General features: G+C 40.9%; 1 protein-coding gene across 1 annotated transcript in view; it reads left to right on the forward strand.

The window, feature by feature from the left end:
* Positions 1-17879, forward strand: part of wnt6b (wingless-type MMTV integration site family, member 6b) — a 50989-nt gene that overhangs the window by 11547 nt on the left and 21563 nt on the right. The window contains exon 2 of the mRNA XM_015966763.3: positions 15903-16123. Within this exon, the coding sequence (XP_015822249.1) occupies positions 15903-16123 (221 nt within the window). The remainder of the gene's footprint in view (positions 1-15902; positions 16124-17879) is intronic.

Raw genomic sequence — 17879 nt, forward strand, 5'->3', positions numbered from 1 at the left:
TATTATGTGTATGGTATGTAAAAGCTGGGTCGTTAAAAGACAGAAACCCCTACTGGTATTTTCCGATATTAAAATTTAATGCCAATTTCATCCATTATTAATGGTAGACCGAATTTATCGAACATTCTTACTTAAAACATTTTCTCATGCCTCTCAACAACGTTCTAACATAGCATAGATATAAATATTTTGTGGGAGTAAAACCACTGTACTTCTACATTTACTTGGGTCCTCCACTCATTACGCATTCGCACTTTTTGCAACAGAACACCAGTGGTGTGAGAGGTTTGCCGTTCGATATTATCAGAGAAGGAGAAACAGCTGGCTGCTACCACTTCAATTCTATGACAAAATACCCCTCACCATTTAAAGTTGTGGAAAACAAAAGATGTTTGGACCTAGAAAACTGTTACTGGTGTTTAGCACTATTTTGTTTACTGTGACAATGTATATTCCCATATCAGGCAAACATGGCCTAGACATGATAGCTGACAAGAGAGTTGCGAGTCCTGTGACTGTGTTTGTATTTAAAAGCTAGCTTGTTTTGAAGATTTGCTATTGCAGCTTTAAATATATATATTTTTTATGAACGTAAGACCAAAGGGATTGTTCTCTTTTGGCTGCTGAATGATTTTTGAGTTTTCAATCCTTCATTTCTAACATTAAAACTGTGGTCCATAGTGTGATATGATAAAGGAAAGGAGGAGGAGATTTAGAAATTTGAATGCTATAGCAGTCCCTGCAACCCCTCCCCCTCTGCAAGGAATTGAAAGCCGCTCCTGATACTGAGTATGCGCAAGGAAAGTGAAGTCGATAAAGAGAGTTTAAATAGAGAGCCTAAGTCTCCTCCCATTCCGGTCAGCTCACGGGTCTCGGGAAGAACGAAGAAAATGAATGCACATACGCCCGGGATTGCACATATGTTGTACTGCAATTTAAATGAAAACTAATGATGGGTGTTTCGACCATGCCAATCACTTACTTTGAGATTTATCAGCTTGTAAAAGTTTGTAATTAGCATGACTACACACCAGAAATTGGCACGTCGCATATGTGACGTCACCACATAATCTCCTCTCCCCCAACGTGGCTGCTACTTACCAAATGGTCAGATTTATGGTGGTTCTTTTTTCCTGTGGGAAGTTTGCTGCCTTTTTCCTCTGTTTTCTCCGTTTCTGGTTCAATGACGTTACTTTCGTCATGTGCATTTGTAGTCCTGGACTTATTTTCACACAAAACCTAAAATAAAGTTTCCCCCTGTTTGAAAATAAGCACATTCTTGATATCAAAATGTGTCTTTAAAATTCACAGACATCATATGCGAAATCCATGCTACAAAACAAGCGGAATTAGAAAATAGCGTGTTTGGCCCCATTGACTTGCATCCATTTTTTCATTCTTCCGGGGACTCATGGTGCGGAAGGAGATGGGCGTGACTTAGGCTCCCTAAAGTCTGATGCAGCACAAGGTTGAATGCTATACTAATCATTTAGCTCCAAAATATAAAAGATAAATCAATTTTTGTTCTCCCCTCTCTTCCATTGTCAATTTTTGTTCTCCCCTCTCTTCCATTGTCTACTTAAAGTTTACAGACTGACAATATGACTTGACAGCAGGTCAAGTTAGCATCCAAGCTAACACCATAATAGCCTGTGGTAAATGCAGCATATAACAATGATCTAAACTGTTATTTATTTTATTTAAGTACATTTTGGTTACAAGTCTCTAAAACACAATAAATGACAGTCTAAAAGAAGCTTTGCCATCTCTTCAGTCATTTTGATCCCCTGTAGATCACCAAGCCCCCTCCATCTTTGTAAAACATCTCCAATGGAAATTCTACTCGACTGAAACATCTCTCAGCAAGTTTTGCAGAAGATTTTTAAACGGTTGAAATTTAGTTTGAGAAGTGGAAGGCAGTCGAGATGAATGCCTTTTTGTTCCTCTTCCTCCACAGGTAGCTGATTCGTTACAGACTGACTCAATGCAGGTTGAGTTAGCATTCAAGCAAGGCTGGTGTGCTATAGAGTTCCAGGAATTTAAGTGTCTTCTCTCGGCTTGCAACAGTACAAATCGAATGGCGCCATCTTGGAAGGCAGTTGCCCGCAGTTAGGCTATTGTTCTTTGCAGGAAACCCAAACTCGAAAGGTAAATATGGTAGATATGTGTTGTGCCCCAGGATGCCATAACAGACGTGGACGAGATAAGGGGGGAGCCTTCTATAGGATTCCCCAAGATCCGGAACGCCGCAAATTGATCATCGGAATGAAACGCGCGATTGACCAAGCTAAAATGAAAATTTAAATGCTTTTGTTACACTTCATAGTGGGCTTCCTAAACTTGGCTCGGCGTGGCTTTTCTGTCTTGTTGCTCATAGCAACAAGCAAACATCACAAAACTTTGCCTAATCATTCGTGATTTCTGCATGCTGCTGTTTACGTGTCTTATGATCACAGCGAGTAATCGTCTAAACTGTAGACAATGGTCAGATCCCACATAAAAACACTTTGGAAAAATAATATCCACTTACCCTGGCGGTGACAACAGTGCTATCCTTTGCAGGAAGGATCCAGATCTGGATCCTTACATAAAACCCTGATTGAGTCCATTTGTATCCCTCCAGGCTTTTGTATGCTCTTAAGAATGCTCCGGAATAGGACGAGGGAAAATTAATAAGGAAAGGTCCACTCCGACAGCTTCTGGCGTTTTAAAAAGTATCCCAGGCCATGGTAAGGGTCGTTGATGTTTAGTCAGTTTAATTTCTGAGTATATAAAACTATATCTTCAGTTTTAAAATGTGAAGTAAACTCCGACAGAGAAAAATTCAAGCCGGTCTGGTCCCATTCAGTTTACATAGATGCCTGCCAGCATGGCGCCTACGTTCTGAGAGTCACGTGACGTCCAGAGCTCTATACTGTCTACATATGCATCGCCCTGTAGGGCATGCTAGGGAATGGGGCAACTTCTCTTTTGTTGACAGCACCCTTGTACGCAGTTCTATTGGTCAAAGCTTTAAGCTCATGTACAATAATCATTTTGCTGTAGAGGCCAGGGGAATGGACTCAGGGGAAATATTAATTATGAAAGATTGCCCACTTTATATAAGAGAACTTGGTCAGATGGTCAAATTTAAGCATTATTTGAGTTACTTTAAAAATGTTAAAGTTTGTACCCCAGCTTTAAGACTAAATGTGATTGCGTCCTGTAGTGCAGCTTAATCCAAGTCAAAAACAGAAACTTTTCAGACATTAAGCAGTTTGTTTTCTATCAAAATCTAATATTTGTATTTCGTTGTGTCTGTGTGTGATGGGCTGTGCATTCTGCTGGGCCAAATACATTTGTTGTAAAAAAAACAAAGGGGTGGGGGGGTGATTGGATTAAGGGAATCGACACTTTGAAATCCCCCACTTTCTTTTTATCCTCACTGACATAAATTGTCATCTTCTTTCACTCACCCTCCAGTGCGTTGGCTCATTTATGCATACAGATGTGTGCACACAGTGACCGACTGTGATGCGGCTGTGGTTCAACCACACCTGTGGCCTGCTCTGGAGTCTGCCAGGACAATGATTCTCCCTGTTGAATGATGCTGGACAAACCATCATGCATCACTCTTTCTCAGTCTCATGCTGATTCCTTTTGAATGTCCTCTATCTCTACATGTCCTTTGAGGGAAAATGCCTATCACATGAATAGGTTGTCGCTGAGGGCAGAGAGAGAGCTGCAATGAGAGACGCAGCGCGAGAGATATGAAATGCTGGGAGATAGCTGTCCTTTCAGAGCCTCAGCTGATTAAAGCGCTCTAATCATTTGGCTTGAGAGCAGAGAGCTGAGGTCAGAGAGGAGAGGAATGTCTTTGCTCTCTTCTATACTGGTTTTGACTGTGCTGCTTAGGAGGGCCAACTGTGATAGTTGTGGACGTTTCTCACAGCCCATCACTGGTTGTCTGCATGCCGCCGTGCTGCAGGTGCTCATAAACACCATTTATGTGTTTAGGATTTATTTGCTGTGTGTCTTTCTGTTATTCAAAGATGCCCTCACTTGATTTTATTTGGAGTACGTAGCCTACCCATGCATTCATATGCAGTCCCCGAGTTTACAGTCCGATCCCCCATGCTCTCTAAAGGAGAGCGTCATTGTAACTGATCTTATCTTTGCTCCAGTGCTGCTCTCCAAAGTCTAATCAGGAGCAGGGAGATGGGTAGGGATAAGGATTAAATGACAATGTGGGTTTGGCAACGTGTATAGTGAATAAATGACTGAAACTGTGTTTGGTAGCATGTGTCTGCACTTTGGGGCATGTTTAGAAAATATTTTGTGGACTTTTAACTGGAGAGCTCAGTGTATACAGTCATACTCAAGCTTCATTTTCAAGGCAAATAACAGCACTTTACATCCAAGTCTGCACTGAGCGCCATGGCTATTTTTAGGAAATGACATTTCCTGTGCACTTTATTTCTGAATTTCTTTTCTGTCTATAGCCCAAACCTTCACTTTTTTCAAAAGTATTTTGCTAGAATTAGCAGTGCTCCTAGCTCTAAATGATCCACTGCTCTTATTTTTTTCGTACCTTAGATGCTCAGTTACTCTGGAGGTAACTCTGCAAAGCTTCTAAGGCTAAACTAGCCCAGCAAGCCATTTTTATATATGTGAGTATATAGTCTGGCCACGACCCAAAGACAACGCTTGGTTGTGGGGCAGAATCTACGGTTGTCTTTCAAACTGTCTCCGTGTGCTATTGGACGACAAACAACGTGACATACTGTACTCACTCAGGGGCGTGTCCAGGGAGTGGCCTGGGGTAGCACATGCCACCCTTGGAATCTGATTGGCCACCCCCAGGTGCCGCCACACTAATTTACCTTTAAATAGGCTTTTCATTGTCCACAAAAGGCTTGGGGGTAAAACAAAAAAGCATAACCATTGGTGCCACCCATGCACAAAATTGTGCCTCACCTGGGCCACCCCATTTTAAAAGATCTGAACACACCACTGTACTCACTGCTACGAATGTCAGTCAACGGGGCAATTCGCTACACACTGATGAAGTAGATGCAAATACATTATTTTTCTAAATAAAGGACTTAAGTGCATCTATCTGCTCTTGACTCGATGAAAAGCCCAAGACTAGACATTTGCTGTCCTAAATGACCGAGGCCTCATTGGCCAACAGTTTCAAGGAGACAGCTCAATTGTTTGCCAGATAAACCTACGTCAGCTCACACTATCATCCTTGGTGTTGTTCCTCTGATTTAATTGACATTCACCTAGTTTCCACTCAGTCTCCCTTTCTTTTTTCTCTTTGGAGGTTTTGTTGGTGATTGGCAACATTTTGAGAAAAAAATGCATTTTCTTAGTGTTTTTTGTCCTCCAGTTGCACCTGGAAACCCCCAGCTGGGACTCAGAATTTCATGGGATTTCTGGTTTTGTGTCCCTTACAATCAGGTACTGGATGAAGCTGTAAATAAAAGAAAACAATCCATACAGGTGAGTGTGCACTTCAGGATGGTGATGTAAACAATCCTGTATCCAGAAGTGTCCATTCTAAATACCAAGGTGTAAAGTTAAGTTAAAGAGTACAGTCCCATAGTTGTCACACACACTAGTGTGGTGAAAATTGCCCACCACATTTGGCCCATCTTTGTGGAGAGCGGTGAGCTGCAGACACGGCCGTGCTCTGGAACTATTTGGTCGTTGAACTCGCCAATCCAACCCCTAAAGCTGAGTGTCCCATTTTTACAGTATTTGGTGTGACCCGACCAGAATTTGAGCTCCGATCGCCAGGTCCCAGGCCGGACACTCTCCCACTAGGTCACTGAGCTGGTGTGTGACACTGTGGTACCATAACACATAAGGTTTGAAAGTCATTTCCATTTAGTGTGTGCTTTGATACCTCGAGTATCTTATTAAATATGTTAAAGAATAAATTGATTACATAGAGGAACACCTCACGGTGACCAGCGGGATTATGTTTTCAACAAAGACTCTTAGTGCAGGCATAGTTAAAACATAAATCAAAATCTGCTTTCAGGACATTAACAATAGGTTTGTCTTTCAAAAACACCATTACTCTAAGATTTATACGTCTTTGATCATTGTCAGACAATGGAATTAGCAGCTAGCATCTCTTTTTCAGTACTGAACACATCACAAGTTGCCAGAGGCACTTGCTGATGCTAGGTGTGCTTGTTAAATGGAAAATGATAGTGTAGTGGCCCCTATCTGGTTGCTCTAAGCTACATTTATTTTGATGTAGCTTATTTTTATGAGTAGCATGATGTAAGCTACTCTTCTCCGTCAGCTCTGCTTGTGTTACTAAAAGCTTCAGATTTCATGTCAGCTGACTGGCTTTGGTTTCTGTCAGTAGTTTTGAGTTCATCCACACACCTTTTTAACCACTTGTCTTTGTCTGAAAATATCCATGGCCTCAGTCTGATGTGTATCTTTTGGCAGCTGATGCTGTTGGGTGTGCCACTGTTGTTAAAACAGAACAAATGTTTATCTCATGTGAAATAGCTCTCCTCTTGCACCTTCCCCGCTGGTCGTACTGAATTGTTACGGTTGAGTATTGCGTTGCAATTATATGCTGAAACTTAACTTTTTTGCAATAAATTTATTTATTTATTTATTTATTTTAACTACTTAATGACTAAGTAGGTCTTATGATGCTTTCTAGATTGTGAGGACAGAAAAACATGAACTAATGCATTGTTTGTCACCAAACTATTATGGTAAAAAGTGAGTAACAACACAATCAAGCTAAAGTTTGGTGCATTTTAAAAGACAGCAAACATTGCGATTCCTTACCTTTTCTGAACTTTCTGTGTGATTTGATGAGAATGAGCTCCTTTAAATCCGAGACCATGGTCTCGAGTCGGAAAAGAGTAGAAGGTCTTCTCCAGGACAGGGATGGGGTCCTGCCTCAAGTGGACGAGTTTAAGTACCTCGGGGTCTTGTTTATGAGTGAGGGAGAGATGGAATTCAAGATAGATAGGTGGATTGGTGCTGCGTCTGCAGTGATGCAGGTGTTGGACCGATCTGTTGTGGTGAAGGGAGAGCTGAGCCGGAAGGTGAAGCTGTCGATTTACCGGTCGATCTACATTCCCACCCTCACCTTTGGTCATGAGATTTGGGTAGTGGCTGAAAGAATGAGATCGCAGATACAAGCAGCTGAAATGAATATTCTCTGCAGGGTGTCTGGGCTCTCCCTTAGAGATAGGGTGAAAGCTCGGTCATCCAGGCGGGGCTCGGAGTAGATCCGCCGTTCCTCCACATCAAGATGAGCCAGTTGAGGTGGCTCGGGCATCTGGTCAGGATGCCTCCTGGTGAGGTTTTCCAAGCACGTCCAACCAGGAGACCTAAAGGGAGACCCAGGACACGCTGGAGGGACTATCTTTCTCGGCTGGCCAGGGAACGCCTTGGGATTTCTTTGGAAGAGCTGGCCCAAGTAGCTGGGGAGAAGGAAGTCTGGGCCTCTCTGCTTAGGCTGCCACCCCCGCGACCCAATCCCAGATGAGCAGATGAAAATGGACGGATATCCCTTTGTGCCCTGAGACCAACCATCTTTACTTTGATCTTGCCTTTCCCAGTGACATTTTCTGGATCATCTGTGAATATTTTCCCACAATTATTGACTCAAGTAATGACACATTGGGAAAAAAATGATGTTGTTTTACCCTGAAGCCTCAAAATGTCCTCCTCCCATTTTCAGACAGTTTCCTTGTCTCCCTTTGACTCTTTTTCCTTTTTCATTTGGCTTTTAAAATTAGCGCTTGCTGTGACTGTCTTCTTCTCCAGTGTACTTGAGGAATTAAGGAGGGATGAAGTTCTCTCATTAAATGGTGGAGTAAAAAAATGGACTCCATTGAGTACAGTTTAATAGCTACAGTGCTGCAAGATCTTAATGATTAAGACATTCATAAATCTCCAAAGTCTGATTTCATTGTGAACCTGTAATATTCTTCATACGAAACCTATTTTTAAAATTGAAATCTTTTTAATTTCAGTGACTTCTTAAAAAGTCCAAAAGTCTCCCACAATTTCAAGCACAACAAACAACTAAAGAGGCATGGGCACATCAGAGAGTTCCGATCTTGATCGGAGAGTGTGTGAATATGGTGTAGATTGTTGTTACTCTGCCCTCTATCAGTGCTTTTGATTTTTCATTGTGCTTTATCTCTGACTTCCTTGCTGCTCTTCTTCTGGGGTTTTATCATCATAACGAACTGTTCATGCAAGACGGTGTTTCCTCAAAGTTTCTGATATGATCAACTTCCCTACATCCCATTTTCAACGTACCTGTTTAGAAGAAGTTTCATCAGTGAGAGACTGAGGTAGAATGGGACTTTGCATGAGAAGATCTGATTGTTGGCAAACTTTGATGGAAGATTTTTTTCCTCCGTGCGTATCTCCGTGTTAGATCCAACAGTTTGCACGATTGTGCACATTTATTTAAAGCAAAGCATTGGTCCAAAAATGTAGTTCTGTTCATGTTTTTATGTGCATGGACATACAAGATAAACTGTCAAAGGTCAACTTTACTCATATTTTTAATACATTTTCAGTGGTTTATTTTAGAAACGAATGCCTTGTAAGGCATTCTCTTGGGGGGAAAAGCTCAGGTGTGCCTGTTTGAGGATATAGAGGTCAGCTGGTGGAGAAAGTGGCAGCAGTCAGGTTTTGGAGTCTTATTTCCAGGTATCTGGGCATCTAGCATCTGATTGGCTAATAGCAACATGACTCTACCTCTGACTCAATTTGCTTTGCAACGCGGATGTTTTATCTCCACCAGTAACACAAGCCTGAACGAGTTCTGCCATGTGGTGGAGTTGCTAATGCTAGTGGATGGCTTCTAGTAGCATAGACATGCTCTGCTTTTTCCTGGTTGCTAAACCAGCAACAGCCTGCCCCGCCACAAGCCAAGGGCGAGTCCATACATATTGACAGTGTGACGTAGATCTATTAGACTTTTCCTAACCAAGCATTCATCTGTTTTCTATCAGAAGCTAATGCAGGAAGCAGAGGTAGAAGACTATTTTCCCCATTCAGCCTGCATGTTAAACTCAGAGTGACTGATCATAATAGGTAAAAAAAAAAAAGGTTTCTCATTGAACCTGCTCTTTACTATTTGATTTTAGAAGGTCTCATTCACTAGCTCTTTCAATGTGCTTGTTATGGTCTCCAGTATGAATGATTGTGTGTTGTTCCTGTTTCAGGCGGCTATAGCTTGTAGGAGAAAGGTGTAGAAAACAACAGGATTTCAAGTCTTACTCATTAGTGTTTGTGATTTGCAAACATCTCGCCTCTGATTGGCTAATCATAACACGACTCTTCCGTTGCCTTCATTCATTATTCTTTCTTGAGTAAAATGTGATGATTAATATTTTATCCCCATAAATAACACAAGACATGTTGTGGAGTTGCTAATGGTTAGCTTTTACTAGCCAATATGTGCTCTGCTCTCTTCTGGCTTTAAATCAATACAGCCTCCCGCAATCACAAACCCAGGTGTGCGGCGCCATGAATACTAATTTTTGATGTAGAAAAACAGTTTTTTTTCTGACCTGATAGTTTTACCATTTATTTCCTTTCTGCAACTGATGCAGGTGATAGGGGCTGTAGAACATTTCCGTGTTCAGCAAACATATACAACTCAGAGTGACCAATCATGTTTCAGAAAAAACAAGTAGGCCATTACATGGTTTCTCAGTGAAGAAAACCTTTAAAATATATATTCAATAAATATGATCACTTCTATTTAGAAACACAGTTTGTCATTTCCCATTTTGCGTGAAATGTGCTGCATTTCATCTTCGTTGAAAACCAGCGTGGATGCATTGTCAGATATAAATACTTATCTCACAATGAAATATTCCTTTTGAAGAAATGTCAGCTAAATGTCAGCCAAAGATATTCAATGTCTTTTTAAATTTTATGGGATTTATTTCCTTATAAAAAGGCAAGCAAAACAATAAGGCAGTAATTCAAATGAATATTCAATTTAAAAATTTCAAATTGTGGAAATCCACCTTCTGTCAGCAGAGAATGTATTTATGCGTAAAACTAAATTTCCCAGTTTTTTTTTTTTTCGACCTTACAGCTACATAACGCCATTGTCTGCTGTCCACACACCCTGTTTGAGAGTTTGAGAGACATTTTCTGCTTCCTTTCCGGGTGTTTGTCTTTTTGCATCTGGAAAATCCACATGTTGGCGCCCACACTTCTCTATTACCTTTAAACAAGAAGCCCTTTAATGCTTAAATCTCCAAACAAGGGCACAAAAGCTTAGCACTTAGTTGATCCCATCATCCAATCACTGCACCCCATTTTTGGTTATATCCACTGCAATGTACTTTTCCACCTGAGTTCATCGCAACAATCCAAATCTTCTCATCGTGCGTTTGATGTTCTTAAACTTCTAAAGAACTCCAGTTTGTGTTATGCTCCTAACCCTAACACGTTTTAACAGTTTGTTCCCACTGTGCCCAAAATTATTGTCTGAGTTCTGAAACTTCGTCATTTGAAAGCTTACTGAGTAGGAGCAGCACCACCGGAGTAGAAACATGCACATTTTTAGTATTTATGGGATTTAGGCTGTTAAAAGTACCCCAGATATGTGTATATATTGTTTTGTTTTCTAGAGCATAAGAAACAGTTCATGACTTTGTCAAAGCTTGCCAAATGTCTGTTTTTTTGTCTTTAAGGACCATTTTCTTGACAGAAACAAAGAATGCTATCAAGTGTTTTACAACTTTTAAAATGTCTACACCTGTCATTGTGAAAAAAAAAATACACGAAAAACCAGCGCTAAAATGTTTGAAACGTGTGGACAGATTTCCCAGCAGCTGCTTTTAAACACACACAACACAAACTTCAGCAAAAACAAGCCAAAAATAAAAGCTCAGCTTCAGGGACTTTCATCTTAGCCTTCCTCTGTTTGTGTCTGCATTGTCTCTCTCTCTCTTTCTCTCTCTCTCTCTCTCTCTCTCTCTCTCTCTCTCTCTGGCTCACACACGTGTATGCTATCTGATAGCAGTAGTTAAGATGATAAGTGGTTTTTAATGGCTGTCTGTTGCTAAATATTGTACTTCAGCCTGTTATTTAACACCCACTGTCTGACTCAGTTACTGTACCTGTACAACAACTACACAATTACTTTGTTTCCATAGCAGTAGTGTCAGTAAACTAAATAATGTAGAGAAAATGAAGCCATGGATGTGCGGGTAAACATCTGTGTGTCAGCATGCACAGCATCAAATAAAGGCCCTGGGAAAGATTATGCACAGATTTGCACTAACACTGAAGTCTGAGTGCTGCAGGTGTTGGGTTGATTTGTGTTTTCAGGGAAACAGACGTTCGTTGTTGGTTATGTTATGTTTATGTTTATGTTTATTCATTTAGGAGACGCTTTTATCCAAAGCGACTTACAATTTATAACCTATAGGGCATGTTATGATGTTGGTTTAGTATCCAGGAAACAAAAGATAACATCTCTACCAGTAGAAGCTAACCATTAGCGTTAGCAACTCCACAACACAGCAGAACTCGTTCAGGCTTGTGTTATTTGTGGAGGTGAAACATCATCATTGCAAAGCGAATGGAGTCAGTGGTAGAGGCTATCAGTGACGTTCATGAAAAAATCAAATCTTTTGACAGCTCTTCAAAGTGAACTATGAGAGCCGAGTTCTTGTAAAGAACCGTTCATCTCATCTGCCAGTTATGCACCCTCCCCTCAGACATTGGCGGAATGCATGACACCCCACCCTCACCCCGCCGCTTCCCCTCATGAACATCGATGGGACATGTTGCTCAAATCTCCCCACCTGCTCCCACAGAGATCACTCTGCCTAGTTTAAAAGACCCAGTCTTTTGAACGGCGATTTGAGGTAAACGGCCCTCGAATGAACGGCTCCCTTGAAAGAGATATGAGTCACATCACTAGTAGAGGTGCGTAGCTGTTATCCAAAGTAAGGCCGGGGACACTCCGGCCGCCGAAGCGCCGGGAGGCGAAGCGCTCACGAAATTCGGCCGCTGCTCCTCAGATCAGACCAGACGCTTGTTTCTCCGCTCCGGTCGAGGCGCGCCTCATAGTTTTTCTTTTAACCACTTGGTGGCCTCCATTTCCTCTCCACCTTTTCTCTGCTCTTTTCCTCGACACCCCCTCCCACTTCCTGTTTGTGTGTGTGTTTTTCCACGTGTGTGTGTGAACCTATGGTGTGAACCAGTTGTTAATAGCTGACCTACAACTTTCTGCCTCTCTGTCCTGTTTGCTCCGGTTGAAAGACACCCAAAACCACACCCCTTCACGTGGTCACACACACAGACAAGTTCGCTGTGTGTGTGTGTGTGTGTGTGTGTGTGTGTGTGTGTGTGGTTTTTATGCAGTGTCTGTTTACGAACACATTTGACTATTGCGGAATTGTATTTTGAAATGCTTTATTTTGTTAAATTTACCGGCCTGCTTCTTATGTCTAGGTTTGACTTCCTGCCAGAATTGACGCGGTTCATCCGCGGCTTGCGAAAAAAACAGAGCAGACGCCGAAACGATTGCTGCACGGCGCAGGCTGGAGCGCCGGCGCTTCGGCGGCCCATGTGGTCTATAGAATAGGATAACAAGGGCACCGAATGAAGGCGGTCCCCGTTTCGCGGTGCTTCAGCGGCTGGTGTGTCCCCGGCGTAAGACGTTTCAAGCTACTGTCTCCTCCAAGTGACATCTACGACCTCAAACAAGCACACCAGGCAAACAACAGGCATTCATTCCTACTAGAGACCACAGCAAATGTATTAAAATATGAGTAAAGTTGACCTATAACAAGACAGAAGAAAACAGTGCCCCCTAGTGGTTGGCTGCAGTACATATTTTAAGTACATACCATATTATATATTATCAGGAGTGCCTGCAGTCCAATTTTGATAGCTTTCAGCACTGGCTTAACAATAACAGACGTATCCTTAACAAATCTAAATCTTGTGTACTTCTTTTTTGGAGACATAAGTCAGCTCCAGTCATTAATGGAACTCTCAACTTACACTTTTTGGACTCTTCGCGTCTAAAATGTGTTGACAAAGTAAAATATTTAGGAGTTTGGTTTGAATCTGATCTTTCTTTTAAAGCTCACATTCAGTCAGTCACTAGTAAAGTTAATTATCAACTTAAAACTTTATATCAATCAATCAATTAACTGCTTTGATTTTAGAGTGAGAAATCATATTGAGACTTAACTGTTCTTTCCAATCCTTGATTATGCAGATATAATTCACCAAAATACCACTCTATCTTGTCTCCATCCACTGTTTGTTGTTTACAGCAGTATTTGTCATTTTGTGCTGCGTTGTCCTTTTAACACTCATAACTGTACTAGGTTTGAAAGTTTGAACTGGCTTCCTTTAAAGGAAAGACAAAGATTTTATTGGTTATTGTTTATCTCCAAATGTATATTTATAATGTTCCTGAGTATTTAAAAATGTATTTAGTGCCCTTTGAGTGTCCATATAGTAGGAAGGAAGTTAGGAGACTTGCTTTTAGAGTTAAGGCTCCATTGGACTGGAATAAGCTCTCTGTTGAGATAAGATCTATTACATCTTTTCATTTATTCAAGAACTCTGTTTATTAACACATTTTACCTAATTGTAATTGTTTTTAATTGATAATGTGCTGCGCCTAATTTACCACTGGCAAGAAAGAACCGCAACCTGAAATACTTTAAAATGGTATCAGAGAGCATTGTGGGAGTGAGAATGTATGTGGAGAATACCAGGGGCGGCGTTAGGCCCGGCTACTTGGGCTCAAGCCCCGAATGTTTTATGAAAAGACTAGTGAGTGTTACGTGTGTGTGTGTGTGTGCGCGTGCGTGTGCGTGTGTTAAGCCCCGGATCTTCTTCAGTCCTAAATCCGCCCCTGAAGAATGCTATGTGTTATTGTTTTAGTTTGTGGTTTATTTTTAGTTATCTTTTTAAATTAATTTATATTGTATTATCATTATTTTCTACTTCTTTATGTATTTGTATATGTGCAAACGGGTTTTTATTGTGAGTCACTTGCTGTCGTAATTTTCTCTGTCGTACTAAAGGAGGACCCCCTCGAAAACGAGATGTCTCATCTCAAGGGGTTTCCTCCAAAAACACAAGTTGAATAAATAAATAAATAAATAAATAAATAAATAAATAAATAAATAAATAAATAAATAAGTCCCACTGTCTCCGAAGAGATATTGTCCTGGCTGAAAACAAAACAAAAACCTCACGTAGGTTTTGCTTGCAACAAAATAATTGTTTCTAATATTTTTAGGTGTAATTAAATATTCAATGCTCTTAAAAACTCAATTTTTATGTTTTTTAGCTCCTCATCCAACAATCCAGTATGGCAGCACTCAGAAATGGGGGATTATTGCGTCAGATTTGAATAACAAATATAGGTGGGTTAGGCTGTCCCATTTTATGGCACAGAACTCTGTCCTGATTTATTCCCTGAACCAGCTGAACAACACTGTACTCAGTCTGTTTGATGTGCTGCTGACTATTTGATCGTCGTGTCTCCAAACCTGCTTTTCCATGACATAATTGCATGGCAACGAAGCTGGAACAAAGCATTCTGTGAAAAGCCTTTTCATCGGATCCGGTTCAGACATGCTAACTTGTCAAATTAGTATGAAAATATATTTAAGTTTTTGTGGAAATGTGATCCCCGGCGTTCAGTCGTGTGTGTCTGTGTGCGCACACACTGGCACACATCTCGCTAAGTACCAGACCGCCAGGGGAGAGGACAGGCGAGAGTGTTTGCTCTGCTTCTTAAAACAAACTCTCAAGGCAGATGAATGATATCAGGAGGTGCGATTAACAGGGACAAGGCTGAATGAAAAACGAAGTTAGCCCTATTCTCACCCTCACTTTCTCTTTCCCCTCCTTGTTCCAACCAATAAAGCTCAAATTTGCTTACATGGAATGGGAATTAAAATAGTGTGACATGAAGGAAATGACAAGAGGCTGTTGGAAAAGTTAGTTTGTTAAAGTTCACATCCTGACGACGAGGAGCAAGAAGAATGGAAAAGCCATCCCTCTCTTATGCTACAGAATCAGCCACAGATGCTGGTAGAATGGAGCTATACACCCCCCCCCCCCCCCCCCCCCCACACACACACACACACCCCTATTAAGAGTTAGAATAAACAATTTATCTGTATTATATACAATCATCTGTCTTTGCTGTTTAGATGTTCCTGAGCTGGATTCAGAAATTGATAAATGTATATGTGTTTTAACTTTTTAAATATTTGAACAATATAAAGCAAAGTTGATTTATTGTGCCTCACACTTGAACGTTTTCCCATCTTTCTGCAGTATGTGTGTGTTCGTGTGCATGTGTGTGTGTGTGTGTGTTTCACTTTGAACAGATCAATCTGGGAAGTTTTAGGGAGGCTTGTTTGAGTGATAGGTGGTTTTTGTGGTGAAGATCTTAACTGCTGAAACATCAACAGAATTGCGGTATCGTGTGGAAATCTAGAAAGTCTTCCTTTCTGGTTTACCAAAATCAACTTAAGCAGCATTAAGATGAACTGTAAATGCTCCTTCTTTGTTGAGATGGGTCCACTTATGGGACTTTTAGCTCCGTAAGGACCACACAGTTCTTACAGTTGCAATCCCACTGCAAAGCGTAATCTGATGTTGAAGTTGAGATCCTTCTGGGAAACTGTGCACTATTGTCTTCCATCCTGCCACAGCTGGGAAGTGGCCGGAAAGGCTGGCAGGCTTAGAAACCCTAAAGAAATCCTGTTTAGCACTGATTTGAGGCAGCTACTGATATCAGTTTGCTCTGACAGCTTTTCGGTAGTAGAAACGAGCTAAGAGAATTCTGTTCTGTTGCACGGATGTGGATCTGCCTTCTGACATGGCTTAAATGTTTGCAGGGCAGTGGGAAGTCCTCTGGTTGTGGACCCCAACAGCATTTGCAAGAAGGCAAAGCGTCTGGCAGGGAAGCAAGCTGAGCTTTGCCAGACTCAGCCAGAGATTGTCAGTGAAGTGGCCAAAGGAGCCCGGCTGGGTGTTAGAGAGTGCCAGTACCAGTTCAGGTACCGCCGCTGGAACTGCACCAGCCACAACAAATATTTCGGCAAAGTTCTTCAACAAGGTGAGTAAAGATATTTTTATTATTATTATTATTTACGTGCATTTATATTTTAAGGAGTAGTTGAACACTTGGACATGCCATTCGTGGTGTTGGTCATCTGAAATTGGTGGAAGAGCTTACCATAGCAGCAGAAAAACCTTGCTAACAGCTCCCAAATGCTCATTCATCGCAAATCAGGCAGAGCCAGTGGCACACGCGAGCCTTTTTGTTTTGCATCCAGTTCAAATAATCGTTTCAGGTGGATTCCTCGGTAACCTTGACCCTTTTAGTCTCAATCCCTATAAGGGTCCTATATTGAATTCATTGTTTTTACAAGCATATCACAAAAATGTCACGTCCAACTCCTCAGCCAGTCCCTCGGGATTGCAGCCGGGGGTCCTTACATGTACTTGAGGTCAGATCCCAGTCTGATGGCACTCCAACAGACAAGGGCAGCTGTTGTATTACTGACTAGACGTGTTCACGCTTGACTGACTCTCCTCTTCATCAGATTGGGCACGCTTGAAATGATTAGCTGAGATAGCCTTTTTTTCCTGGCATCTCTATTAGGATCTTCCAACATCTTATTCCAGCTCTTTGAAGTCTCTAATATAACTGACATTGGGTCACTGCTGGGTCTTCAGCAATTACAGTGTTGATTTTCCTGCTGTGATTGGATTCTTCAGGAACCGTTTGTCTCTGCTTTAACAGGCATCCCAGACAACCCTCTGATCTCAGTGTTTAGATGACAAACAAGGAATTTAATATTAATTAATTCAGCTCAAAAGAGCGAAACATGATTCCTGACACTGTGGTTACATTAAAACGAGTAATGTGGGCTTATATTTTTCCTTAAGGAAGTAAAACTGTGTTCAAATGGACTGTCATTAATAATCTTTAGGGTTGCCTTAACCCTTTGAAGCATGAATTATGAAATCTTCAACCATGATTTTTTAGCAATTTTTTTCATTCATCTTTAGGTGTGAATGAAAAAAGTTCATATTTACATATTTTTTGTAAAATTTAATTTACAAATAATTTATTACATGTCCATCTCAGTGGACAGTGTGCAATCTGAACATAAAATATGTTGGCTTGACTTACCGGAGTACAAATAGAGGGGTTCAAATGCAAAAAAGTCTTCAACAGCTGTGCTTAATAGCAAAAATAAATAAATAGCAATTTTAAGTACCTGTCCACTGTAGTGACCATTATGCATCAAAGGGTTAAAGAATTATTTTATAAGTCGACAATAGCGATTAGTCGACTAATTGAATCTTGTGTAAATTTTACCTTGAAGTGTTACCTCTCAGTTATGTGTTGTTTACAAATAAAGACAAATAATAAAATAACTACTTTAAAGGAACTTTTCAACTCGTAGAAAATAAGAAAAACAAAGCTCTGGGCTTAGTAAAACAGCAAGTGAATGCTGTTTGTTGGCTTGGTAGCAAGGTTATCCACTGAAGAGCAACGCCGTAGCGCATAAAAAAACATTCTTAGTATTTGTCACATTACAGTAAACACGTGACTTGAGTGTTAAGGGTAGTGAAATTTTAACTAATAATTTAACAAATACAAGTAGCTCACTGTTAATGTTAGCAGCTAGCTAGCTAATTAGCTTCAGGAGGCAACTGTCGCTTGTTATTGTCTACCAAAACATACATATTTATATGTTAAAAAAATAAAAGGTGTTTGTCACCTTAAAGCAAACACACAAGTGCTGAGTGTAAGGAAATCTCCATCACTACTGTCAGTGGCGGCTGGAGGAATCATTTAA

This window comes from Nothobranchius furzeri, chromosome 14 (assembly GCF_043380555.1).
Source record: "Nothobranchius furzeri strain GRZ-AD chromosome 14, NfurGRZ-RIMD1, whole genome shotgun sequence".
Lineage (NCBI taxonomy): Eukaryota > Metazoa > Chordata > Actinopteri > Cyprinodontiformes > Nothobranchiidae > Nothobranchius > Nothobranchius furzeri.